Source organism: Pogoniulus pusillus, chromosome 6 (genome assembly GCF_015220805.1).
Source record: "Pogoniulus pusillus isolate bPogPus1 chromosome 6, bPogPus1.pri, whole genome shotgun sequence".
In the NCBI taxonomy this organism is placed as follows: domain Eukaryota; kingdom Metazoa; phylum Chordata; class Aves; order Piciformes; family Lybiidae; genus Pogoniulus; species Pogoniulus pusillus.
The window spans coordinates 23,584,777-23,609,700 of NC_087269.1; the positions used below are offsets into that span (position 1 = coordinate 23,584,777).

The window sequence follows — 24,924 nt, forward strand, 5'->3', positions numbered from 1 at the left end:
GGGGTGATGAAATGACAACTTAGCAGTTGGGAGTTGCAAGGGATTGAGCAATCAAACGAAATGAGCTCCTGATTAAAGCAAAGTAATTGTGATAGTGGGGGAAAGACTCTTAATGATGCAAAGCCTGGTCTTCATCCAATGGCTGATCAATGTTTTGTTTGTCTTTAGTTCTGACAGGGTTGGTATCCGTTGTGCAATAACAATCTTCTTTCCTGCCTTGTCTCCTTGCTGTAGCTAGATACAAGTGAGAAACTCTATCACTGGATTCTTACTGGTTAGTTGTCCCTATCTCTTTCCAAGGTGCAGTCTCTGGCATGTTAGAGAACATAAAGATTATTTGTTAATGTAGAATCAGGCTCTGTTTGGTTTCTTTCCCCTCTTCCTTGCAGCAGAGGACAGAAGTTGAGCGACAAAAGTAGCAGAAAATGCCCTCTTTGCCTGGGGAGAAACAGGGGGAAAAGACACTTTTTTCCTTTTCTTGAATGTATTTGAGCCTTTCTTTTTTGTGTTCTTGTGGTATCACTCTGCCCCATGGTGCTCCAGGAACCCTGATGATAGGTTTTTTGTGGGCTCAAGATACAATTTATAAAGCAACTGCAATAAGAATTGGGAGCGTTTGTAGCAAGGCAAACTGAGCTGGGAAACTGGGAGGTGACTTTTGACCTGTCAGATCCACAGCATTTTTTGAGAAGATTCTTTGGTCACCACATTGGGAATGTGCAGGAGTTGGCTGCTCAATGTACTTCACTTACTTCTTTTCCCCTCCTTCTTTCAGAGTTTTGATTGGAGCTGGCTGAAATAGCCCAAAAGAGCCAACACTGTGCTGCTGTCTCCAGAGCCAGAGTGCCTTCGTGCTGGGAGCTGGGCAGCCTTCGCCGCAAAGAGCTGGAGGGGACTGGTTCATCAATCACCTTATGCTCTGCACGCCGTAGAGGGGTGGTGCGGGTGGTGGTCAGGCGGGGATACACCTGTGGCAGTAACGAATGGTGTTTTGGCGAGCGTAAAGCTGCAGCTGCAGCACCGGGTCATGGGCGTGATGGGACAGACGGCCCCGCCTGGCCGGAGGGAACTGGCACCAAGAGCTCAGTCCCCGCGGCGCCCCGCCTCAGGGCTCCGCCGCGGTTGCTGACTGCTGCCTAGTGCTACGCATCTGGTATGCTCTGGGGGGTGGGGCGTAAGGGGAGACAGCACGGCTGCAATAAAGTTGTGGAGCCGCTCCCCGCCTCTCCTTCGCGCTGTTGCCCGGCAGGCGGACCAGCGGCACCGGCGGCGCTGGGGCTTGGCGTCATCGCTGCGCGCCCGGCGGCGCGCGCGCTCCCGAGTCCGCCCCGTGCGGGTAGGGGCGGCGCGCGTGCGCGGGACCTCGGCCGCGCGTGGGCACGCGGCAAGTACCGGGGAGGGGGGCAGTGCGGGGGGCTAGGCCCAACGTGGTGGGAGGGCGGCAGAGTTGCGCCGGAGCCTTCACCTCCCAAGGGACAGTCGACCGGGAGCGGTGGGGCGCCGAGGGGCCGCTGGCGGCCCCACCTCCTCGCGGTGCGGTGGGTGTTGACGGAATATTTCGTCCTACGGCGGGACGGTCTGGGCAGCCGGAGCTCCCCGTGCGCTTTTGGCGGTGGCGTGCCGCTGGCTGTGAGTAACGAGGCAGGGTAACGCGGCCCTCGAGTGGAGGCGGCGGCAGCCTGCTGCGGAGCGTTGGTCGCTGAGGGCGCCGCGGCTGGTCCTGGGCTTTTCGGTCTCAAAGCTGGGAAGGCTTTGCGGGGCGGCAGACACCGTCAGCGGAGCGAGGGAAAGTCCGAATGCAGGCGGCGGATCAACGGCACCTCTAGGCGACCCTCGGCTGCAAGGGGTAACGGTTTCTGTTCGCCTGCAGGTGATGCGAGGATGACCATGGCTCAGGCTGGAGCCGTAGTTGCAGCTGCCACGGGACTTCTCATCTTCTTCCTGTATGCCTCTATCCATAAAGTTGAGGAGGGACACCTGGCTGTGTATTACAGGTACTGTTACTGCCGGTGCCTGAAAAGCTGCTCATGGCTTCCCTAAGTTTCTCTGTCTCAGTAGAAACTCGTCCCTGGCCACAGTTCACCTCGGGAAGTGATTTCTCTCTGCCATGATTTCGTCCGAATTGGGCAGAGGCAGTGAATCTGCTCTCTTGCACCAGAAGTGCCTGGGTGGTCTGGCTCTGTGCAGAACTCTCAGGAGTGTGAGTCTTCTGAATCCTCAGCTACTTTTTCCTCAATCTTTTGCCTCCGTTTTCTTGAGTGGCGATTTAGGTTTCAAAACTTAGAGTGCTAAAGCTCTTGGCCTCTCCGGGCTTTTCATGTTAATCCTTCCCTTCTTCTATTGGGGGCCATCACCCATGGCTTTGGGCTGAGCTTGTGGGGCATGTAGCCACTCTGAATCACATCTGTAGAGCATTTGGTTGTCAGACTAAACACTGATACGGTTACCAAGAGTCACTTGGCTAGATTTTGTCTCAAATCTGAGTAAAGGAACAAAGAAATTCTGCACCAGCCATTCTGCTATATTTCTGTCCTGTCGTTCATACCCTGCACTTCCTACTATGACCTGATTACATTTCTTTGCCCTTTACTTGTGAGCAGGTCAAGCAGCACAGGTCCTTATGGGATGCTGCAAGAGACCTCACTATAGGAGGACTGACTGCTTAGACCTCTCCTGCCTTTTAACTACCTGCGGGGCCTGGGGGGTTTCATTGTGCCTTGGGTAAGGACCTGTGCCAAGTGCTTTGTGGAAATCCAAACTGGCAGCATCACATCAAGTGCTGGATTTTTCCATGGTTAATAGTGAACTACCTAGAAAGGAAAATCTGTGTGCTCGAAGCTCTCTGTAGTGTCATAACAACGGAAGGCTGTGTCAGTACCTGCCTTCTCCAAAAGTTAATTGCTCACAGGACCCAAGCAAATGGTTGTGGAGCTGTAGTAAGTATCCTGGGAGGTCAGGCCTTTAGTAGGGAGGCATGTTTGGTACAGGTGAGTAATGTAATTTGTCCTACTGTAGCTGCGACCCTGGCAGTTTAAATGTACTCATTCATGCTCCAAGCCAACAATTAACTTTTTTACAGTTGCTTGAGCCTCTTCCCCATTCTCTCTCTCTGTAGGGGTGGTGCGTTGTTAACTAGTCCAAGTGGACCAGGCTATCACATCATGCTCCCATTCATCACCACCTTCAAATCTGTTCAGGTTAGTATTTTCTCATCTTGGAAGTGGGAGCAGATCTCAGTGGGGATGTTGCTGGATGGGGGTGGCCTGGGCAACTGGTGTTTGCAAAGTGACTCAGTAATACGGTAGTCAGGGTAGCAGCTCCTAGGAAGACATGGCACTTCTGGACATGACATAGTGTTCATGGTCGTGTTGTGTTGACAGTTGGACTTGATGACCTTAGACATCATTTCCAGTCTTAACGATCACAAGAAAAATAGGGAATGTGTCCAGAGAAGGGCCACAAGGATGAGCTGGAGCTCTTCTGCTATGGGGATGAGCTGAGAGAGTTGTTCAGTCTAGAGAAGAGAAAGCTATGAGGAGAACTTATTGTCATTTTCCCAGTATCTGAAAGGGGCTACAAGGAAGCCAAGGAGGGTGTCAGGTAGCGATGAGTCCTGGGAGGAATGGATCTAAGTTAGAGGAGGGGAGATTTAAATTAGAGATTAGGAAGGAGTTTTTCGGCATTGGGGTGGTGGAACAGGTTGCCCAGGGAGGTGGTGGAAGCTCCATCCCTGAAGGTTTTTAAGGCCAGGCTGGATATGGCTCTGTGCAATCTTAGTGTGAGGTGTCCCTGCCTATGGCAGGGGGGGTTGGAGCTAGATGATCTTTGAGGTCCCTTCCAGCCCTGGCAATTCTGTGATTCTTGATTGCATTAAGCATTCACAAGAAGCAAAGACTTCAAGGGGACCTTGGAGTAGCCTTCCAGTATCTGAAAGGGCCTACAGGAAGGCTGGGAAGGGACTATTGACAAGGTCTTGCAATGACAGGATGAGGAGTAATGGGTTTAAAGTGGCAGAGGGGAGATTTAAATTGGATGTTAGGAAGAAGTTCTTTACAGTGAGAGTGGTGAAACACTGGACCAGGTTGCCCAGAGAGGTTGTGGATGCTGCCTTCCTGAAGGTGTTCAAGGCCAGGTTGGATGAGGCCTTGAGCAATCTGTTCTAGTGGGACATGTCCCTGCCTATGGTGGGGGGTTGGAACTAGATGATCTTTGAGGTCAGTTCCAACCTAAACCATTCTATAAGCCCTTAGTTCCTTTTGCCTTAGGTGCCAGGCCCAGCTGTGCTCTGGGACTAGTCCTTTTCGTTCTGCTTCTACAACATGCATGTGCATTGCTTGGGACAGGGGACATCTTGCTCTGGCAGTACTGCATTTGTGGTCCTAATTGTTTTCTAGGAAAGCTGCAGGCCTTGGCACTGCAGGGGCTGAGAGTAGGGAAATGAGCATTACTACTTTTCTGTCTCTTGGAAAGCAAATTGGAAACTGTTCTGTCCCCACCTGCAAAAGTCAGGAGGAAGGCAGGGATCATAGTTTTGGCTCCATGTTCCTGTGTAATGGTTGTGGGAATCTGGGCACGAGCTTCCTGGAAAACAAGTGGGTTTGTTTACTGTCTTTTTATTTCAGACCACACTGCAGACTGATGAAGTGAAAAATGTGCCCTGTGGGACCAGGTATGTTTTTTCTTTGCATTTCTTTTGGGAATGAGCAGATGCACTCTGCTGTGTGGTGTGCATCTCCTCATTCACAATGGATTTGACAACAGAGACTGAAAAGTAAAGGCACATACTCTATAATCAGTCCCAAAACTAAGTAACAGCAGGGAGTATGGGAAGCAGTGTTCTTGCTTTCACTGGAATTGATGTTCAGAAGGGATTTGCATTTATTTGCCTTTTGATCTTTCTTGGTGTCTCCCCTCAGTTACTTGTATAGATCATTGCTTGTGCCTCAATCTGCTCTCTGCTCTGTGGTGTTCCTGTTCTGAAGTTTGTGGCTAACAAAAATGTTGAGCTAAGCAGTGGTTAAAAGTTGAAGGTGAGTGAGAATCCTCCTGATGGGAGCTCATTTAGTTCAGAAACAGCTCAAGAAAACGAGTCTAGAATGATTTGGTCAGATCCAGAGGAGGCTACTAAAGTGATCTAAGAGCTAGAAGCCCTCTGCTGTGAGGACAGGCTGAGAAAGTTTGGGCTAGTCAGAAGAAAAGATTGGGTTAGACCTTAGAGCAGTCTGCCAGTATTTGAAGGGGTTACAGGAGAGCTGGAGAGGGACTTTTGACTAAGGTTCTTAGTGACAGGACAGGGACACTGGCTTCAAACTGGTAGAAATTGGATTTACATCAATCATTAGGAGGAAATTTTTCCCCAAGAGGGTGATGAGGCACCAGAACAGGTTCCCAGAGAACTTGTGGAGGCTCCAACCCTAGCAGTGCTCAGAGCCAGGCTGGATGAGGCCTTAAGCTACCTGGTCTAGTAAGTGTTGTCCCTGCTCATGGCAGGGGTGTTGGAACTAGATGATCTTTGAGGTCCCTTCCAACCCGTCCTGAGATTCTGTGGTAATTGACATTGATCTGAGGTGAAGAGAAAATGAGAATGAGCAAGGAAGAATCCTGTACATCGGTGGCACCTGCCTGCTTCATAATCAAGCTGATCCTTAAGGAAAGGACTAGAGGAACTGGACTGCAGATGCTATTCTCTCTGATAGTTCCCAAGATTAAGTGTTGACTGAATCTGTTTCACCTGGTGATTCTCCTTGTCTTGTAGCATTAGGGTATTTATGTTAAACCACAAAGGCAGAATGACTTACGTGTGGCAAACAACAAAGAAATTAAACATGACAACATTTTGAACTTGTGAACAGAAGGGAAAACTTTGTCACTGTGAGAGTGCTGAGGCCCTGGAGCATCCTGCCCAGAGACGTTGTGGAGTCTCCTGCTCTGGAGACATTCAAAACTCAGCTGGAAACATTCCAGCATGACCTACTCTGGATGGTCCTGCCCTGGTAGGGGTTTGGACTGAATGAGCTCCAGAAGTTCCATCCAACACCTAATGTTCTGTGGTTCTGTGAACACTAACGAGTCAGAGTTTGTTTTCTTTTAGTCCCTATTGAAATGAGTTATTTGAGCAGCTCATCAGACATCCCTTGGGCTTAAATATTAACATAAAGTTCTTGTGGGCCCTAGCTGGTTTCAGTTTGAGGTTTGAGATTTCAAACCTCTTTGAGGACTGTCTGTAGGTAGTGCTGTAGCCAGGACTTTGTGGGCAGGCCAAGAACCTTCAGATCAAGCGTAAAATAATTGCCAGGAGTAAGTCTCATTATGTTCTGTAATCTTGCCTGCAAGTGACATGCTTAAAAGTAAGTTATTAGAGCAGACTTTCTGCAGTGTATTTAATGCAACTTCTGGCTTATAAATAGTAAGACTTCACCTGCCAGACCTTGTCAGACAGCATCACATCTCCGATTTAGGAGTGGGGTCCAGCTATCCTGCAAGCCAGAACAACAAGCAGACTGACACCCAAGCAAAGGTGAACCGTATTAGATGTCCTAACACAATCACTGTTCACCTATGCTGCTTTGATCCTGCTTGAGCAGGGCGACTATACAAAATGACCTCTAAAGGTCCCTGTCAGCATTGACCATGCTGTGATTTGGGAGCTAAATGTTTGGTTTAATTCTGTGTAGTTTGTTCAGTAAAGCTCTGTTTGGACTTGTGTAAAGTGTTTGACGCTGTCCTGCATGACACCGTAGAATCACAGAATGGCTCAGGTTGGAAGGGACCTCAGAGCTCATCCACTCTAACCCCCATGCCATGGGTAGGGACAGCGCTCAACTAGACTTGGTTGCCCAAAGCCTCATCAAGCCTGGCCTGAAACACCTCTAGGGAGGAGACATCAACAACCAATCTGGGCAACCTGTTCCGGAGTCTCACCACCCTCCTACTAAAGAATTTCCTGCTCTCTCAGCTTCAAACCATTCCCATTTGTCTTGTCTCTAGACACCCTCAGATAAAGTCTCTCTGCAGCCTTCCTGGAGGATACCTTCAGGTACTGGAAGGCAGCTCTGAGGTCCCCCAGAGTCTTATCTTCTCCAAGCTGAATGTTCTCAGCTCCCTCAGCCTGTCCTCATAGCAGAACTCTTTCAGCCTTTGGATCATCTTTGTGGCCTCCTCTGGCCTCACTCCAGCAGCTCTGTGTCCTTCTGCTAGAGACAGCAGAACTGGAGGCGGGATTGGAGGTGAGGTCTCAGCAGAGTAGAGCTGAAGAGCAGAATCCTCTCTCTTGCCCTGCTGCCCACACTCCTCTGGATGCAGCCCAGCACACAGCTGCTTGCTGGGCTGCATGAGGGCACTGCTGGCTCCTGGGGAATTGCTCAGCACCCAACACCCCCAAGTATCTTTCTTTAGGGCTACTCTAAATCCACTCTGCAGTCAGCCTGGATTTGTGTCTAGAGTTGCCCCAACCCAGCTGCAGGACCTTGCACTGTGACTTACTGAACGTCATGCAGTTGGCACTGGCCTACCTCTCAAGCCTGTCAAGATCTTCCTGGATGGATCCCTTCCCTCGCACAAGTCCACTGCACCACACACACCACAAACCTGCTGAGGGTGCCTCATGCCCACTGCCCAGGTCACTCTCACAGATGTTGAACACCACTGGACCCAGGAGCTCCACTTGTCACTGGTCTCCACCTAGACACTAAGGTGTTGATCACAACCCTTTGAGTCCATCCATCTACCCGTTTCCTTGTCCACTGAGTGGTCCATCAATGAAGTCCACGTCTCTCCATCTTGGAGTCAAGGATGCACGTGGGACAGTGCCAAAGGCATTGCACAAGCCCAAGTAGATGGTATCAGCTGCTCTTCCCATATCTGTTAAAGCTGTAACTGATGTAGGAGACCACCTGATCCATAAGGCAAGATTATTTTTTTTTGTGGCATCCTGGTGACCAAATGGGAAAAGCATGGACTTGAGGGGATGGGCCACTGACTGGATGAGGAACTGCCTGGATGGGCACACTCGGAATCATAGTCAAAGGCTCAATGTCCAGATGGCAATCAATGATAAATGACATTGGGAGTATGTCCTGGGATCAGTGCTGGTTAACACCTTTGTCAGCAACATGGGCAGTGGGATAGAAGAACCTTCAGTAAGTTGCAGATGGCACCAAGCTGGAGGGAAGGCATCCATCCAGAGGGGCTTGGACAGGCTGCAGAGCTGGGTCCAAGCCAACCTCATGAAGGTCAACAAGGCCAAATGCAAGGTCCTGCAGCTGGGTTGGTGCAATCTCAAGCACAAATATAGGCTGGGCAGAGAATGGCTTGAAAGCAGCCTGGAGGAGGTGGCCTCAGGGGTGTCAGTTGGTGACTAACTGCCCAGGAGCCAGCACTGGTTGCTGGCAGCCCAGAGTCAGCTGTGTGCTGGTTGCAGCCAGAGCAGGGAGAGCAGCAGCACAGGGAGAGGATTCTGCCCCTCTGCTCTGCTCAGACCCCACCTGGAGCACTGCCTCCAGCTCTGGGTCCCCCACCACAAGAAGGACCTGGTCAGGTTGAATAAGGCCTTGAGCAAGCTGGATTGGTGAAAGGTGTCCCTGCTCACGGCAGGGCTTGGGACTGGATGGTCCTCTTTCTAACCCAACCCATTCTATTAACTTCTCTCTGGTGCACGTAGTCCTCCTTTCAGACTTGCTATGGGTGTCTTGAGCCTCTCTCCTTGACTAAAGCACCTGCTTGTTTCAGGCCTGAGCAGCTCTGCAGGGAAGACCTGGAGAGGTGCAAGGAACCCTAGCACAGACTGTAAATGCCTGTGTTAGGTTACAAAACTGCAGTGAATTGTTGCAAGCCCTGGAAATCCCCCAGCAGGAGTCACCCTGCCTTGCATCTGGCAAGAGCCAGGCTTTGGCATGCAAAGGCTGTTCAGAGAATGCTGGTGGCTTCTGGAAATGGAAAGAGCCCTGAGCCAGCATGAGACCCAGAGGTACAGAGACCAGCAGCTGCAGGTGGTGAGAGGGTTTGTACATCTGCAGATCAGCCTGGTGTGTGAACTAGCCCAAATCATTGCACGATGCCCTGAACTGCCAGGGTGGTGTTTCCTGCACCACAGGGTTTCACTAACATCTTCTGTACCAGGCTGTTTGAGAGGAGGTCTTGTCTGAGGAGCTCAGAGTATTACAGTTCAGTTTGACTCCAGGGTTGACAGCAGTGAGGTCCACAGGGCTTGCTGCAGTGTGAAGTCATGATAGCTCCAGCAGCTGGGTGGATGGATGGAAAACACAGCACAGGTGCTTCCTGGGCTTTGTTCAACTTCCAGCCCTCAGTGGGGAAAGAAGGTGGCCAGCCTATTTCAACTCTGAGGGACATTTTTCGTCGGGGCTCCTGTTTGACCTGCAGGACTGGTGTAATTCACTTACAGTTACTCTGTTGACACATGCTGGTTTTGATCCTTGGCAGGGTTGCTGTGTGTGGCAGTCCTCTCTGGTCTGAGGTGCTGGCCTTTCTTGCACGTGAGGTGAAGGTTCGCCCTTAAACCATATCCCCAGGCACCACATCTAAACAACTGTTAAACACCTCCAGGGTTGGTGAGTCTACCACCTCCTGGGGCAGCCTGTTCCAATGCCTGACCACTTTTGCTGTGAAAAAAGTTTTCCTGGTGTTCAGCCTAACTCTGCCCTGCTGCAGGTTGAGGCCATTCCCTCTTGTTCTAGTCACCTGTGAGAAGCAACCAGCACGAGCCTCTCCACAGCCTCCTTTCAGGGAGTTGTGAAGAGCCATGAGGTCTCCCTTCAGCCTCCCCTTCTTCACACCAAGCAATCCCAATTCCTTCAGTCACTCCTCATCAGATTTATTCTCCAGGCCCTTCCCAGCTTCCTTGCCCTCCTCTGCACTGGCTTCAGCACCTCCACACCTCTCTTGTACTGAGTGCCCAAAACTGAGCACAGCACTGAAGGTGTAGCCTCAGCAGTGCTGAGCACAGGGGGACTGTCACCTCCCTACTGCTGGGCACAGCAGTTCTGATTCCAACCATGATGCCGGTGGCTTTCTTGACCACCTGTGCACACTGCTGGCTCATGTTGATCAGTACCTCCAGGTCCCTTTTCTGCAGGTAGCTTTGTGGCCACACTGCCCTAAGCCTGTAGCTCCCCATGGGGTTGTGACCCAGGTGCAGGACCTGGCATTTGGCCAAGATGGTAGCTGGGTTTCCTAGTCCTGGTGAAGATGTCATAGGGTGACTAGAACAAATCAGGAGGGTGATACCAGGTTCAGAGGATCCTGAGCAATACGGCTGGGTGCCACAAATAGTCATTTTATTGGATATGATGAGCCAGAGTGCAGAACAGATGGGATGGGGAAAACCACATCTGTCCTGCTATTGTAACTGCTTGTGCAGCCAGATATAGCTATAAAGGATCCTTCAGGTTGTCTTACCTAAAAGTACTGCTCTTAAGAGAGTGACCAAAGTGACTGTGGCCTGCAGAGATGTTATGAATGAAAAAAGGAATCTTGCTGAGAAATAAGTCTCTCTTCAGCCACAAATATCTTTTCTTCTGACTAGTCCATTACAGCAAACAAGTTCAGATCATCACTAACAGGAAACAGAAATACTCCTGGGCAGTGCTGCCAGCAGCCACCCTGGCACCCAGGGTGGCCACCCGCAAACTTCTGCCCAGAGCAGCTAGTGGCAGAGGGTCAAATGGGGGGTCTCAACTGTGTCATGAGTTGTTGGCCATGGGGACACTGAGGTAAGGCACCCAAGACAGAATGTTACAGGGGAGGTACGCCCAGGAGCTGTGGGTGGTGAGACATGGCTGGGCCGTGGGGACACCAGCAGTGGCTGTGTGCTTCAGGGAAATGTGTCCAGGGGACAGGGGAGCTGAGCTGGGGAAAGAGAGGCATAGGAACCAGCAAGTGGCAGGGTGGTGGAGGATTTTAGCTCCTAGCTTGCCGTGGCCAGGCAGGTTTGCAGAAAAATCCAGGCTGTGCCTAGGATACTTCTTTCAAAAGAGCCCAGACACAAACAAGGTTGGGGGGTTTGCTGCAGGCTGCCAGAGGTTAACATCTGCAAAAGAGGAAGCCAGGCCTTGGGGAAGGTGCTTGAGTTAAAACACCACAAAGAGTTTGGAAATGCTTCTGGGAATCAGTTGTCTCTAAATGTTTTCTGCTAAAGATGCTGCTTTGTAATTTGCTTTTGCCCTGAGGACAGAATTGCAAGAGCCTTGGGCTTTAAAGACGAACTCAAGAGAGGCTTGAGACCTGTTGAAAATTGAGTTGTTGCTTTCTGATTTCCCATGGTGTTCGTGCTTCTCCCCAGCATTTCAGGTACCCAGGCATGAGTGTGACCTGCTGAAAGCTACATCAGTAAGAGCAGAGGCTAGGATTAAGCCCTACCCCTAATTCCTGCTCTTCTCTGCCCACCCAACAGTGTGCAATCTCTTGGGGAGACAGTGGCCTACAGGCTTCTACTGAGGTGTATGGAGCTATGTTACACTACACTTGCAGCGTTGAAGTGTTGCTGGAGAATCATTTGCAACCTGATGTTGAAGCAGGGGACATGGATTGAAGTTCTTTCACGTGCTTTGGTTCTTCCAGACAGGGGCCCTGTTGAGTGTCTGCTGGAGTTAGTGAATGTCTGAACTTAAACTAAGGGCTTGTGTCTGCAACGTTTTCCTGCTCTGCTGCTTGCAGGTATCATCTGCTCTTGTGCTGGACTCCCCTTTTTTAAGAGTTGCAGCCACATTCCTCTTTCCTTTTGCTGGCTCAGTGTGGGGTGAGATGAACTGAAAGCGCCTTGCAGGCTTGCTGGGGCATGCTTTTGATTTTTGCCGAGAGGGAGAAGTCTGCACAAAGCTGGAGTTTGTTACCATCTAATTGCAAGTCAGAATTGTTTTGAGTAAGTTTGGTGGGATTTAGTAAAAGAGGGGTAAAGATGACTTTGTTTAATGGAGCACTGTCAGCAGCTGAGGCAATAATTCTTGTTCCTCTTCTTCCCTTGCAGTGGTGGTGTTATGATCTACATTGACCGAATAGAGGTTGTGAATAAACTGGCACCATATGCAGGTATTTCCCATCTTCTGCCAACAAGCAGCACTCTGACTGTCTTCACCCATCCTCTCTGTTGCTCGGCAAGGCTTCTATTTTCCATGTCTTGTTATCCTCATAGTTCCAAGTACCTTAGCACTTAGTTTCACGAATGTATGCAAGCTTTTCCAAGAACAGCAGATCTGCAAAGATCAGTTCTGGGATGGCTCCTGCCCTTTGCATGTAGAAATGTGCTGGATGCTGGAGCAATCCTGTTTGTTTCTCCTGAAGGGGAAACCAGTTGTGAAGCTGAATAAACCAAAGCTCACAGGGGTTTGTCAGCTCAGCTTCCAGGGAAAATTACAAAGGCTGAACCCACTTAGAAGCCTCTTTACCTTATTTCACCAGCTGCTGGATCAAAGACCAAGACAGTTTGGTTTATTTTTCCATCAGCATAACTTAGTGTAAATCACTGGCATTACTGAGGGTGAAAACATTTTAGAATGGTGTGGATGATGCTTGTTTTCACTTTGCAGTAGTATCTCTTCAAGTACATGCAGGTCCTGGCAAGCTTGACTGGTTTCTGTGTTCGTGCAGATGATGAAGCAGGAGCATGCTGTATATCTTGCTGTAATGACATTGTCTTCTAAAGTTTTATAATTCTAGCAGCACTGGTGGAGGGGACATCTGCTGGTTTCTCCTCATCTCTCCCACTCACAGCAGGCTCCTAACAGCTGGGCAGAGAATCTATAGCTTTGTCCAGCCAAGTCCTGACAACCTCTAAGGATGGATATCCCCCTTGCACCTATCCCAGTGCTGCATTGCTCTCCAAACACACCAAGCTGTTGTTTTGTGATTGTGACACTGCAGAAAGCAGTCAGTGGTGACCTCTGGTCGTTCTCTTACTTCCTCAGTGTACGATATTGTGAGGAACTACACCGCAGACTATGATAAGACCTTGATCTTCAATAAAATTCATCATGAGTTGAACCAGTTCTGCAGTGCCCATACCCTGCAGGAAGTATACATTGAGCTGTTTGGTAAGTGGATGGCAGCTGGATGCACCCTCCAAGGTCTGGATCACCTTCCCACATCACACAGAAGGCTCCTGTGAGCAAACAGCCACTGCTGCAGTCTGGAATCCAGCTCCCTCCATATCCACATACCAGTTCTTGCACAACTTCACTCTTTAACAATTCAGGTTTCTTCATCTTTCCACATCTGCACTTGGGATTTTGATTTCAGCCCCTTTCTTTCCACTTAGGACTGAATTCTGGACATACGAGTTGCACATGGAGTCATGCCTGGTGCTTTCACTGTGATAATGGCTTTTTACTTCAGGCCCATGTTCTATCACTGCATTTATCTTCTTTTTTTTTTTTAACTTTAAAAGCTTCCTTCTGGCTGTTTATAGCAAATGTGAGCCAGAGGGGACATGCTTCCAGTTCATTGCACTGTTCTAGATTTTTACAAGGGCCTAGAAGTGGTTCAGGAATTAGCAAGTTCTGTTTCTTGGTAATTACCCCAAAGGCAGACCAGCATCACCTTTCTTTTTGAGAAGCAGAGCAGAGCAAAATGAGTTTATTTCAGATGTTAAGGGACTGTAAATCTTTGAATGGACTCACCAGATGTATCACAGTATCATCAGGGTTGGAAGAGACCTCACAGATCATCAAGTCCAACCCTTTACCACAGAACTCAAGGCTAGAGCATGGCACCAAGTGCCACGTCCAATCTTGCCTTGAACAGCTCCAGGGACGGCGACTCCACCACCTCCCCGGGCAGCCCATTCCAGTATCCAATGACTCTCTCAGTGAAGAACTTTCTCCTCACCTCGAGCCTAAATTTCCCCTGGTGCAGCCTGAGGCTGTGTCCTTTCGTTCTGGTGCTGGCCACCTGTCTGCAGTCAGGGAGGAGTTTCCTAGCAGTACATCCCTTCACAACTGGAAAGATCTCCCTGGAGCCTGGCAGTGATGAAATGCACTCAGTAGCAGCTACATGGCTAGAGACTGAAGGCAGTAAGGTTGGTGTGGCTCCATCTAGAAAGGGACAGACTTGTGTTGGAGGCTCTGGGTGCTTTTTGTTGCTGTGATGATGAAAGCCACTTGCCTTTAGCTCAGATACCATGATTTCATTAATAGCTGAGCCTTTCCAGTGACACTAGTGTGTGGTTTTCCTTGTGGGAATATTTTCTAGGGGCTCCAGGAAGGGAAGCAGTGTGTTGAATGAGCTCAAAAATCATCTTTGCCTTAGCCCAGAGAAATGTCTGTTCTTCAAGGCCAGATGACATGTATTGTATGAGTGTTAGAGAAAAGGTGGTAAGCCAAATGATCTCTTTCTTGTTCTCCAAACACAGATCAGATAGATGAGAATCTGAAGTTGGCTCTGCAGAAAGATCTCAACGTCATGGCACCAGGTCTCACTATCCAGGTAGGTTCATTCCCTAACAAAGATTCCTCTTTTTTCTGCCTTGAATTTGCTTGCCTCTCACTAGACTGATGAGATTTGTTGCTTCCCTTTTCCACATAACATGAAATAGTTGATCCTTGAGTTGAGGCTGGTCAGTTGAAGACTGTCCAAATCACCAGAGATCACTTCTAAATTCTGAGTTCATGGTAGGGAAACCCTTGCGTCATAGAGAAGAGGACTTTTTAGGCCAGAGACCTGCAGATACTTGATTGAACTTGCAAAGGGCAAGAAAATGTTTTCCTTTAAACTCTCTTTGGTACTGCTGCAGAACTGGATATTCCACTGTGCCAGCAGAGTTCCTACAGGTAATTGAAAAAGCAAAGAGATCTTTATCTTCTCTATGTTTGTGCCAGAGATAGAGAAAGATGTTATCTCTGAAGTGATTTTATGCTTGGGCTTAATGTTAGAAAGTCATCTCTAATCTTAGCCGGGCTGTGTGGCATCTTGGATTTTTTGGCATGTTGAAGTTGAGGGCAACCAACTGGGCAAAACAGACTCAAGGGCTGAGATGAAAATCTCTGGAGATTCCTACTGAAGGGAAGAGTTGAGACTAGATCTGTCTTGCCATCCTTGTGGCTATATTTAGGTGAGCTGGGCAACTGTGTGCAGGGAGGTAAAGGTAAGACTACAGTAAAGACTGCTCCCCCCTGCAGCTGTTGATTTACTTTGAGGAGGTGAACTGCAGGCATTGTCTTCCCACAGAGAAGCTGAGATGGCATTGCTCTTCTAAAGGTCTGAGTTAACTTGCACTGCATCATGAATGATGTATAGAGGTTCATTGCCAGTCAGATTTATCATCTTTTTGATGTCAGGGTGGGGAAGGCAGTAAGCACAGCTCATGGCTCTTTGCAGGGAGAGGTTAACTGCAGAGTTGAACCTGATCTTTGACATATGCTGTGCTGTTTCAATTCTGTGTGCCCAGTCTTTACTGTTGGTCAAAAGCAGAAGGATGCCTGCATCATCCCAGCCTGAGCTCAGTGGATGGCCAGAGTTCCCTTAACTAGTAAGGAAAGTGGTTCATCTCTAGTACTTAAGAGACAGAGACATCCTGCCTTTGTGTTCCTATTCTCTTGTGCTTTTGTCTCCAGTAACACTGTGCCTCAGCACACAGCTCTGCCACATTACTGTCTCGGGAAACTGCTTGCTTCTTTGCTGAAGAACAGAGCTTTCTTTAAGCTCTCCATATGCAGATGTGTAACTCAGATTTACCCAAATGTGCCTAGGATGGAATTTTGTGAGCTTTGAGGGCAATAGGATTTGGGCACAGTGCTCTTCCTCTTGAAGAGAATTTTTGCTCTTGAGATCACTGGCGTTTCATTGCTTACAGAAGTGACCCAGAATACCATTACTGAAAAGATGCTATTAGAGAAAATGAGCAGCATTTACTTCTAGGTTTAATAAAACTAGTTTGTGCAAAAGCTTCCCAAGTCCTCTAGGTTGCCTTATGCAAAACTGCCTTTCCTAGCTGGAATGGTGGGGAAGCCTGAAGGGAAGTGGAAGCCAGTGGATGGTAGGGGAAGGCTTTTACACTTGCCCTGTGGATGTAGCACAACTTGAGGCTTGTCTCAAGTGTCTGTCCGGAAACAAACCTGAGAAACACATCTGCATTTGTAGTCTTGAGGCCTGGTGGACTGTGAGTGCAGTGCTGCTGTGGTGGGGTAGAGGGTTTCTAGGGAGGACAGGCTGAGAAGGTGAGGCAGCAGAGTTGTGCTGTTTGCAAAGGACTTGCTGAAATGAAAGCTTCGCTTGGGGATGGCTGATGAGCAGCTGAGATAAGAGCCAGCAGAGGTAAGAATCAGACCAATGTGGAGGACCATGTGGTCCTTGTCTGCTGCAGACTACCTGGTTAGTAAGGTGGAATAGGTAAAGTTGCCTATAGAAGACCAGAGATAGCTTCATGATCACAGATCTTAGTACCCATGGTGGGTGATCTCTCACCACCTCAGTGTCCACTGGAAAAGCAATAATGGTGGATGCAGCATTGCTGGATGTTTATGAAGGGTGTCAAACACTGGCAGTGATGAGCAAAGCTGACTGGGAGGGGTGTTTTGCTGGACCTTTTAGAGACAAGGAGGAATTGGTTGAGAGGTGAAGTCTGGTAGTAGTGTGAGCTGTAGCAGATGTAAACTGGTGAGTTCAGAGTCCTCAGAGAAGTAAGGTGAACAGGAGAATTATGGGCCTGGTCTTAAGGAGGACAAAAGTCAGCTTGTGTTAAATGTGCTTGCTGGGGTCCTGTGGGTCAGGCATGGAGGCTGGGAGGCCCCACTTTATTGCCAAGAACATTCCAGAGTGTGGAAAGTAAGGCTGGTGAGATGGGAGTGGAGCATGGATAAACAAGGACCTCCTGACTGCACTGGAATGCAAAAAGAAGACTCACCAAAGGTAGTGCTGGGGAAAAGCGAGATGGTTGAACAGAGTGCAGGGGCAGAGTTGACAATACTGAAGCACAGCTAGGCTTAGACCTGTTGGTTGCTGTATAGGGCAGCACAGAGAGCGTCTGAGGTGCATCCACAGGAAGAGAAAAACCAAGGGACAGACATCATAGTGACCAAAAATGTGGAAAGGCCGAAGTACTCAACACTGCCCTTTGGCTTCTTTCTGGCAAGTATAGAATTACAGAATGCATCAAGTTGGAAGGGGCCCTCAAAGGTCATTTTGTCTAAATCCCCTGGAGTCAGCAGGGACATCTTTAAATCAGGTTGCTCAGGGCCCTGTCAAATTTGACCTTGAATATCTTCAGGGATGTGGCCTCCACTGCCTTTCTGGGCAACCTGTTCTAGTGTCTCCCCACCCTTACTGTGCACAACTTCCTTCTGACATCCAACCTACATTTGCCCTGCTCCAGTTCCAAACCACTGTCCTCAGCCTGTCCCCACAGGCCCTCCTGAGCAGTACCTCCCCAGCCTTCCTGGAGGTCCCTTTCAGATACTGAAATGCAGCTCTAAGGTCTCTCTACAGCCTTCTCCAGGCTGGACAGCCGTGACTCTTACAGCCTGCTTTCATGAGAGGTTTTCCAGCCCTCTCACCATCTTCATGGTCTCCTCTGGACCCTTTCTGTCAGGGGTCATGTCTTTGGGCCTCTGTATCTGGACACAGCAGTGCAGAGGAGATCTGCCTAGAGCAGATCAGAGGGGCAGGATCCCCTCTCTCCATCTCTGGCCATGCTGCTTTGGATGCAGCCCAGGCTGCCATTTGCTTTCTGGGCTGCCAGTGTCCATTGCTGGCTCCTGCCCAGCTTCTTACTCACTGGCACCCTCAAGTCCATCTCTGCAGGGCTGCTCTCAATCTCATCACCCCTAGACTAGATTGATAATGGGGATTGTCCTAACTCAGGTACAGGACCTCGCACTTCACCTTGTTAACTTCGTGAGGTTCACCTGAGCTCACTTCTTCAGCCTGTCCAGGACCCTCTGGATGCCATCATCACCCTTCAGTCATGTCAGCCACACCACTCAGCTTGGGGTTGTCTACAAACTTGCTGAGGGTTCCTTAATCTCGTGTCTATAGCATTAAAGATATTGAACATCACTAGTTCTAGTATGGAGGAGGCTGAGGGGACTGCTCTCTACAGCTTCCTGAAAGGAGGCTGCAGTGAGGTGGGCGTCGGTCTCTTCTCTCCAGTCTCAGATGATAGAAGGAGAAGAAATGGCCTGAAATTGTGCCGAGAAGGGTTAGGTTGAAGATGAGGAGAAATTTATTTGCTGCAAGAGTAGTCAGGGCTGCCCAGGGAGGTGGTGGAGTCCCCATGCCTGGAGGTGTTCAAGAAGCATGTGACAATGGCACTTGGGGCCATGGCTTAGTGGCCATGGTGGTGTCAGAACTTGATGATCTTAGAGGTATTTTCCAACCCAAATAATTTTGTAGTTTTGTGTTTTATTTCAAATGCACTTTATCTTTTCCCGTAGGCTGTGCGTGTTACAAAGCCCAAAATTCCAGAAGCCATACGAAGAAATTTTGAGTTGATGTGAGTAGCTAACATAAAACTGTGTGAATGGGTTTGGAAGGTCCAGCACAGGCAGAATTCTCTTAGAAAACTCTTCCATGGTGCTCAGAAAATAAGAGGCAGAATCCAGACAGTGTATGCTTGGCTAGGTACACTTGTGCCTTTTATTTCCTTATTGCCGTAGCTCTTTCACCTCAAAGCCTCTCAGTGCTTCACAAGGATGATTAGCACAGGCAGCATCCCCATAATCAAGGCTGTGTTCCTGCTCCTTGATGGAGAATGGACACCCATGTGCTACAGAGAACCTGCAGGAGACTTGTAAACTGAAACTGGGGCTTAGGGCTCTTGGTGTCTCCGTGAGCTCCCGTTCAGCAAACTGACAGAACTGCATATGATTCTAGCCTGATACATACCCATGGCCTGTACAAACCCTTTTCCAGAGCAGGGCCAGTGTCACAGCTGCAGCTCTTTGGTCCCACCCTGACCTCCTCATCTCCATCTAAGCAAACTCAGCTCCCTGGTCCCCACCTGACATCTGTAGTAGCCTTTCACTGAATTACTCACCCCCAGGGCCTCAAACTATAGGCAGCATCTAAATGCAGCTTCACTAGTGCCAGAGGGGTTCCCCTGTTCCAGTGCCTTCCTTTGACCTCCTGCCTTGGCTTACACTTACACACCCAGAGACAGAACTAGTCCCCATGGCTGCGAGGACTTCTCATACCCATGCAGAGCTGTTCCCTATCTCCGTATCCTTGTGACAATGTTTCTAACCCTGCAGGGAAGCTGAGAAGACGAAGCTGCTGATTGCAGCCCAAAAACAGAAGGTAGTAGAGAAGGAGGCAGAGACAGACCGGAAGAAAGCACTCATCGGTACGTCCCCAGTTGGGAGTCCTTGTGAGTGGGAGTCAGGCCAGATTTCCATTCCTCATCCCCCAGTAAGCTGGAGCAGAAGGTTGTCTGCCATCACTGACAGCTCCCTGGAGAATTCACAGCCTGGCTGGGTCAACAGTCATCTATCTAGAAAACAGAAATGTTTGTGCTGCTGTGTCTACATCCCACCTGGCTTCCCATAACAACAGAACAGCAGACACCACTGTCCTGCGGTAGAGTCCTGCCTTAGCAGGCAGAGGCAACAACAGCTCTGCCGGAAATACCATTTTGGCTTAAAGCTAGATGTCTTTGTGGCAGGAGACTCATGCTTGTGAAAGGGATGTCGGTGCAGGTCTAGAAACATCAGCACTGTTTCTTTCTGTATTGCTTGGAGTACAGACATGGAGTACGCAGTGTTCAAGCAGAAGTAGAGGCATCAGATAGCAGACTACTTGTGTGGCAGATTGTGAAGCCAGGGGGCTCTGAGGAGCAAATGTCTGAGCTGAGCTTGTATTTGCAGAGGCAGAGAAGGCTGCACAGGTGGCCAGGATTCACTATCGGCAGAAGATCATGGAAAAAGAAACAGAGAAGCGCATCTCTGAGATTGAAGGTAACTGTACTCCTGGGCTTATCTTGCAGCTGAAAGTGGTGGCAGGGAGAAGAACCTCACACCTGGGCTGGTAGGCATTACCAAACTGCAGAAGTAATAAAGGCTCTGGCAGCAGAAGGACAGGCACTAGTGTCATTCTTCCCCTTTGCAGGCACCTCAGCATGGAGCCAGCAGTGCAGACAGACAGCCAGGCAGGCTGTGTCATGGGCACACCTGGGTCAGCTTATCCTCATGAGGCAAAGGCTCAGGGGGAATGTGATGGAGATACTCACTTGCTAACACTTCTTTTTCTGTTCGTTCATTGTTGTGGTCTTAGATGCTGCATTTCTGGCAAGAGAGAAAGCAAAAGCTGATGCTCAGTACTACGCTGCTGAGAAGCTGGCTGATTCCAACAAGGTGAGCATTCGGAAGCTGATCAGAAGAGGACTTGCTTACCCTTTTTCTCTGTCCAGAAGATTAGGTTCAGGTGGGCACCACTGGGAAAACACTTGATGTAACAGCCTACATTCCGTGAAGCAGCTGCCTGAGATGAAATCTAATGATGTGGGGCCTGGAAGTTTGTCTTTTACAGTGTCTGGTTTCTCTTTTTCTGTAGCTGAAGCTCACCCCTGAGTACCTGGAGCTAGTGAAATACCAAGCAATAGCTGGCAACAGCAAGCTCTACTTCGGTGACCGCATCCCCGGTGTCTTTCTGGATTCCTGTGCCTTCCAGCAACCCAATCTGAGGACTGCCCAAGAAACCAGCCTGCCTTTACAGGAGGCCCTGAAGACCTCTGAGGAAAGCCACCTCATGGCAGGGGAAAACACTGGCTGACAGGTAGAAAGATTGCCAGTCTAGCTTAGCGAGCTAGCCCAGCTGTGAGTGGGGATGGTGGCCCGTGCTGGTGGGGCAGATGCAGCATACGCATGGACATCTTGTGGATAGGTGCAGCTGGGGTGATTTTTCTTCTAGCAACACATTGCAAGTGCTCTGCCTCTTCCATTCCTTCCCCTGTTAAATTGGTGCTTCCAAAGGAGGGATAATCCTGTACTAACATAACCTATACTGGAATATTAAAAGACAGACACACCAGGAAGCCTTCTGCAGTAGGTGCAGTTATTTAGCAAGTATTGATTAGAGGCAGGAGATGCAGCTTCGAGTCTTGTTGCCACATGCTCGTTGTTCCCTGGTGCTCCAAGTTGAGGCTGAGCCAAGACTTTTCCTTTATCCTGCCAATGAAGCTTGCTTTGCTTTTTGAACTTCAAGGCAGGTTTCTACCCACACTTTCTCCAAGGACTCCAATGGAGTAGGCTCTCCTTGGCCAGCGTTCCTACCCAGGGTGTGTTGTGCCAAGGAGAGTCAGTTGGTGTGAAATAGGTTGAGTAGGAACTGCACAGCCATAATCTTCTTTCCTGTAGACAGTGGCATTAGGTAAGAACTCAGAACAAGGAGTCTCTGAGAGGCTTCTGTAACTCCCTGTCTCCAACAAAAGCCACATGCTGGCTGCCTGTGACTGACTGTAGGATGGTTCAGCTGGGTGGCTGGGTCCCAGCTTGCACCCTCAACTATGGAGCACCTCTGAGCAGCCAGCCGGAAACAGAGGTGGGAAATCTTTGGTCAGATGCCAGCCTCCCCGCAGGTCTTTTCATCATGGAACGGGGGCTGCATTTCCACTGCTCTGGCTGGCAAAGAACAAAGGAATCCTGCTGCATACATCGGACACTTGACACCTCCACTGTAAAGCAGGTGAGGCAAGTGCTGCTCCTCAAGTTGGAATCCATTGCTCCAAGAAGAACGGGGACCTGCCTCCTGTGTCCTATTAACAGCCATGGCAGGGAGTCTGTGGCTGCTGCTCTCGTTGATGGCCAAGCTTTACTGTGTTGCAGGGCTTTTGACTCAAGCAGTGCTAGCAGGGTGGTCTGTTCTGCTGACCTGTGTTGTGATGTATCCAGCTTCTGCTTCCTACTGCCACTGCAGGGCGAGAGAAAGAGATGTGCCTGGAGTAGGGGATATCTGCTGGTGTGATCTGCTTTCCACTTGCCCTCTGTCCTGCTTTGGCTAGCTTTGTTTCTGTGACTTGTTTCTTGTGCTCTGCAACAGTCTCAGAGGATGATGGCTGGACAAGTAACTGGCAAGAGCTTGAGCTGGAAAGCTGTTCCACAACTGGCATCACTGCAGTATTGCTGGCCCCTAAACCCACTGCAAGTTCAGAGATGGCCTCTACTCTGCCAACCTTGAGATGTCTGTGTGTTCAGTCTGTCTTCCTGTCCCTTTGGGTTCCCTGGATGGGCTGGTTGGTGCTGGCCTTGAGATCTTCTGTCCCTGGCATGATCTGCAGCCTCATGCCTAGCTTTTTCCTTGGTGAAACATTCAGCTCCCAAGGAAAGGCTTGTGGCTTCCTCATGTGAGCTGTGTGGGTTTCAGGCTTTCCAGTGCTGTTCTCCTGTGTGGCTTGACTTGGAGGGTGGCAGCATCTCTCCTCAAGGAAGTGTCTCAGCTTCTGCCCTGTCTGCTTCTCTCTTTAGGGCAGAGCAAGGATGCATTGACCATGGTGAGACCCCACCTGGAGTACTGCATCTAGTTCTGGAGCCCCTATTACAAGAGGGATATGGATGTGCTGGAAGGTGTCCGGAGAAGGGCCATGAGGTTGATCAGAGGGCTGGAGCACCTCTCCTACAATGAGAGACTGAGAGAGTTAGGGCTGTTCAGTCTGGAGAGGAGAAGGCTCCTAGATGACCTTATTGTGACCTTTCAGTATCTTAAGGGGGCCTACAAGAAAGCTGGGGAGGACTTTTTAGGCTGTCAGGTAGTGATAGGACTGGGGAATGATAGAAAGCTGGATGTTAGGAAGATGTTCTTCAGCATGAAGGTGGTGAGACCCAGAACAGCTTGCCCAGGGAGGTGCTGGAAGCCCCATCCCTGGAGGTGTTTAAGGCCAGGCTGGGTGAGGCTCTAGACAGCCTGATCTAGCGTGAAGTGTCCCTGCCCATGGCAGGAGGGTTGGAACTAGATGATCCTTGTGGTCCCTTGCACCCCTGGCTGATTCTGTGATTCTGTGTCTCTTCTGCTGCTGGCCAGCTTGGGTAATACATGACTGAGACTTTGCAGCAGTTTCAGGTGGGCCTTCTTCCATCTGTTTGCAAAAGTCCCAGTGCTCAGTTGGTGCTCAGCTTCTCTTCAAACCCAGCCATGGCAGGAACAAGGATTAGGGTCCTGCACCAGCGATAGGTCACCTGCAGCAATCTCATCTTCCAGGGAGTCTGTAGGTGAGCATGCATTCTCATGCTCTGAGGAGGAGAGCAAGGGTACTGGGGTCGCTAGGAGAGGTTACTCCAGTTTTTGCTGTTCACACCTGGTGCACTGGAGTTGTGATGCACTCACCTGTCTTGGAGGTGCCAGCCTGAGCAGCACTAAGCCCAGTGTTTGCATGAGATGGGAGGATGCTCGTGTTTTTACCTGCCAAAGATTTGGGCAAGCTGCCCACTAGCCTGGTGGAGCAAGGGATCAGGATGGGTGTCTGCAAGTCATGCTGGAAGGCAGCTCAGCTAGCGGGCAGGGCAGGGCTGAAACACATTTCTGATGGCAGCATCTTTTGTAGCTGTAGCGTTTGAAGTGTCTTCTACGAGGATTGACTTGCAAGGTCTCATTTCTCCTGTGGGAAGGTCTTTGAGGAGCCTGTGGAGTCTCCACCTCTTTAACTCTCTACCTCCTCACTGCTGTTGGCTTGTAGTAGCCACTTTGGTTGAATTTTGAATCAAAGGCCTTGTAGAACAACACTGCTGGAGGAGATGAAAACTTGTCTCCTTGTGATACTTGCTGGTGTTGAGCACTGCTCGTTGCTGGCATCAAACCCCAGGTTTCAGGCTGAATGAGCAGGGTGGGTTCTATCAGACTGGTGATGACAAGCAAGGGCATGAGGGAGAAACCACCAGAAGCAATAAGCAGGCACCTGGCAGCTCTCCCACAGCAAGATCCCTGTGTGGGGAGCAGGAAAGCTTTCCAGGCTGGTGCAGGAAGGGCTGCTTCCCCTTTTGCCATTAGTGGCTGTAACTGGCTGTCATCCTGCTCTTGTTGGGTGTGCATCAGCCACCTCCCCTGGGTGGTCTGAGGGACACTGGGGGATGCTTCTGCAGTGTGAAGGCCTGCATCAATATGTAATGATCAACGCCTCCTGCAAAAGCTGCCTCCATCCCTCTCTGCTTCACCAGCCATCACTTTGGAAGCCTCAGGGGGTGTGGAAGAGAAGGGGATCCTCATGGCTTGAACACCCCCAGTCTAGGCTTTATGTGGCTCTGAGCTGGGAGCTGTGGGTGCAGCCAGGCCGCTAGGGTTGAGCTGGTTTTTCTTTCTGTTCCAAAGGCCTATGTGGCCCTGTGGCAAAGGGGCCTGCCACTAGATCCACACTTTCTCCAAGGAGTCACGATATAGATGTTCAAGTTTACACGCACAGTGTTAAATTCTTTTGATAAAGCAGAATAAAATTATTTTGTTACCACTTCCTTGATGGCTTGATGTGTCCTGGTGCCGCAACAAAAGGACGGGGAGACAGCTTGATGAAGCTAAGTTCTGATTTTATTAGGCAACATACAGGAATATATATTCTGTCAAGAAGGCTTAAATTTTTTACATATTGATTAGTCATTTTGTCACATGCAAAATCGTCTAATCTAAATTCTGTCGGCCACATCTGCTTCCCAGGGAGCAACAGTCTCAGCATATTCATCGAATAAGAAGGACAGTCTTAGCATATTCATCAGATAGCAAGGTCCTGTCTCCTTGCTTCTTCTGATCTGCAAATTCTCATTCTTCTTCTCTTGCACAATGTTCAGGTCCACTCTGACTCAGATCGTTTGCCCAAGGCTTGTGTTGCCACTGATCCATGATTGACCATTGTTACATTAATGGCCTGTGATCCCACATTTCCCCCTTTCTGTTGCACAAAAAAGATCCTGAATGTGGCACGTTCAATCATTCTTTGAATACATTGCAAAAAACAAGGTAATAATATAAGCAATAAGAGTACTACAATCATAACAAAACATTTTTACA

General features: G+C 49.5%; 2 protein-coding genes across 9 annotated transcripts in view; both read left to right on the forward strand.

Moving 5' to 3' along the window:
- CHUK (component of inhibitor of nuclear factor kappa B kinase complex) overlaps positions 1-1,216 on the forward strand; it is a 52,716-nt gene extending 51,500 nt beyond the window's left edge. For 2 of the 3 annotated variants that reach the window (XM_064144956.1, XM_064144957.1), the window contains exon 20: positions 776-1,216. In XM_064144956.1, coding sequence (XP_064001026.1) covers positions 776-802 — 27 coding nt within the window. In that variant the 3' untranslated portion in view covers positions 803-1,216. The remainder of the gene's footprint in view (positions 1-775) is intronic. The other variant, XM_064144958.1, reaches the window with a different exon arrangement.
- On the forward strand, positions 1,153-24,370 carry ERLIN1 (ER lipid raft associated 1). 6 transcript variants are annotated; one of them, XR_010302567.1, is made up of 13 exons: positions 1,301-1,384; positions 1,871-1,994; positions 3,116-3,197; positions 4,623-4,669; positions 11,981-12,042; positions 12,918-13,043; positions 14,360-14,433; positions 18,378-18,436; positions 19,194-19,285; positions 19,806-19,895; positions 20,212-20,291; positions 20,491-21,621; positions 22,401-24,370. XR_010302567.1 is itself a non-coding variant. In XM_064144961.1 (12 exons), exons 1-12 carry the CDS (start codon positions 1,156-1,158, stop codon positions 20,707-20,709), a joined length of 1,236 nt encoding a protein of 411 aa, XP_064001031.1. In that variant the 5' UTR covers positions 1,153-1,155; the 3' UTR covers positions 20,710-24,370. The 6 variants fall into 6 exon arrangements, 5 of the variants coding, with proteins under 5 accessions (XP_064001031.1, XP_064001032.1, XP_064001030.1 ...); XM_064144961.1 differs by having other exon boundaries at positions 1,153-1,336; positions 20,491-24,370; XM_064144962.1 differs by lacking the exon at positions 22,401-24,370 and having other exon boundaries at positions 1,153-1,384; positions 20,212-20,361; positions 20,491-20,604.
- Positions 24,371-24,924: the final 554 nt, after the last annotated feature.

Bases quoted from the DNA above. Each gene is read 5' to 3' on its own strand.
- ERLIN1 (XM_064144961.1), top strand. From the start codon at position 1,156: ATGCTCTGGGGGGTGGGGCGTAAGGGGAGACAGCACGGCTGCAATAAA. The intron at 13,044-14,359 runs GTAAGTGGATGG...CTCCAAACACAG, and splicing joins AGTATACATTGAGCTGTTTG to ATCAGATAGATGAGAATCTG. The intron at 19,896-20,211 runs GTAACTGTACTC...TTGTGGTCTTAG, and splicing joins GCGCATCTCTGAGATTGAAG to ATGCTGCATTTCTGGCAAGA.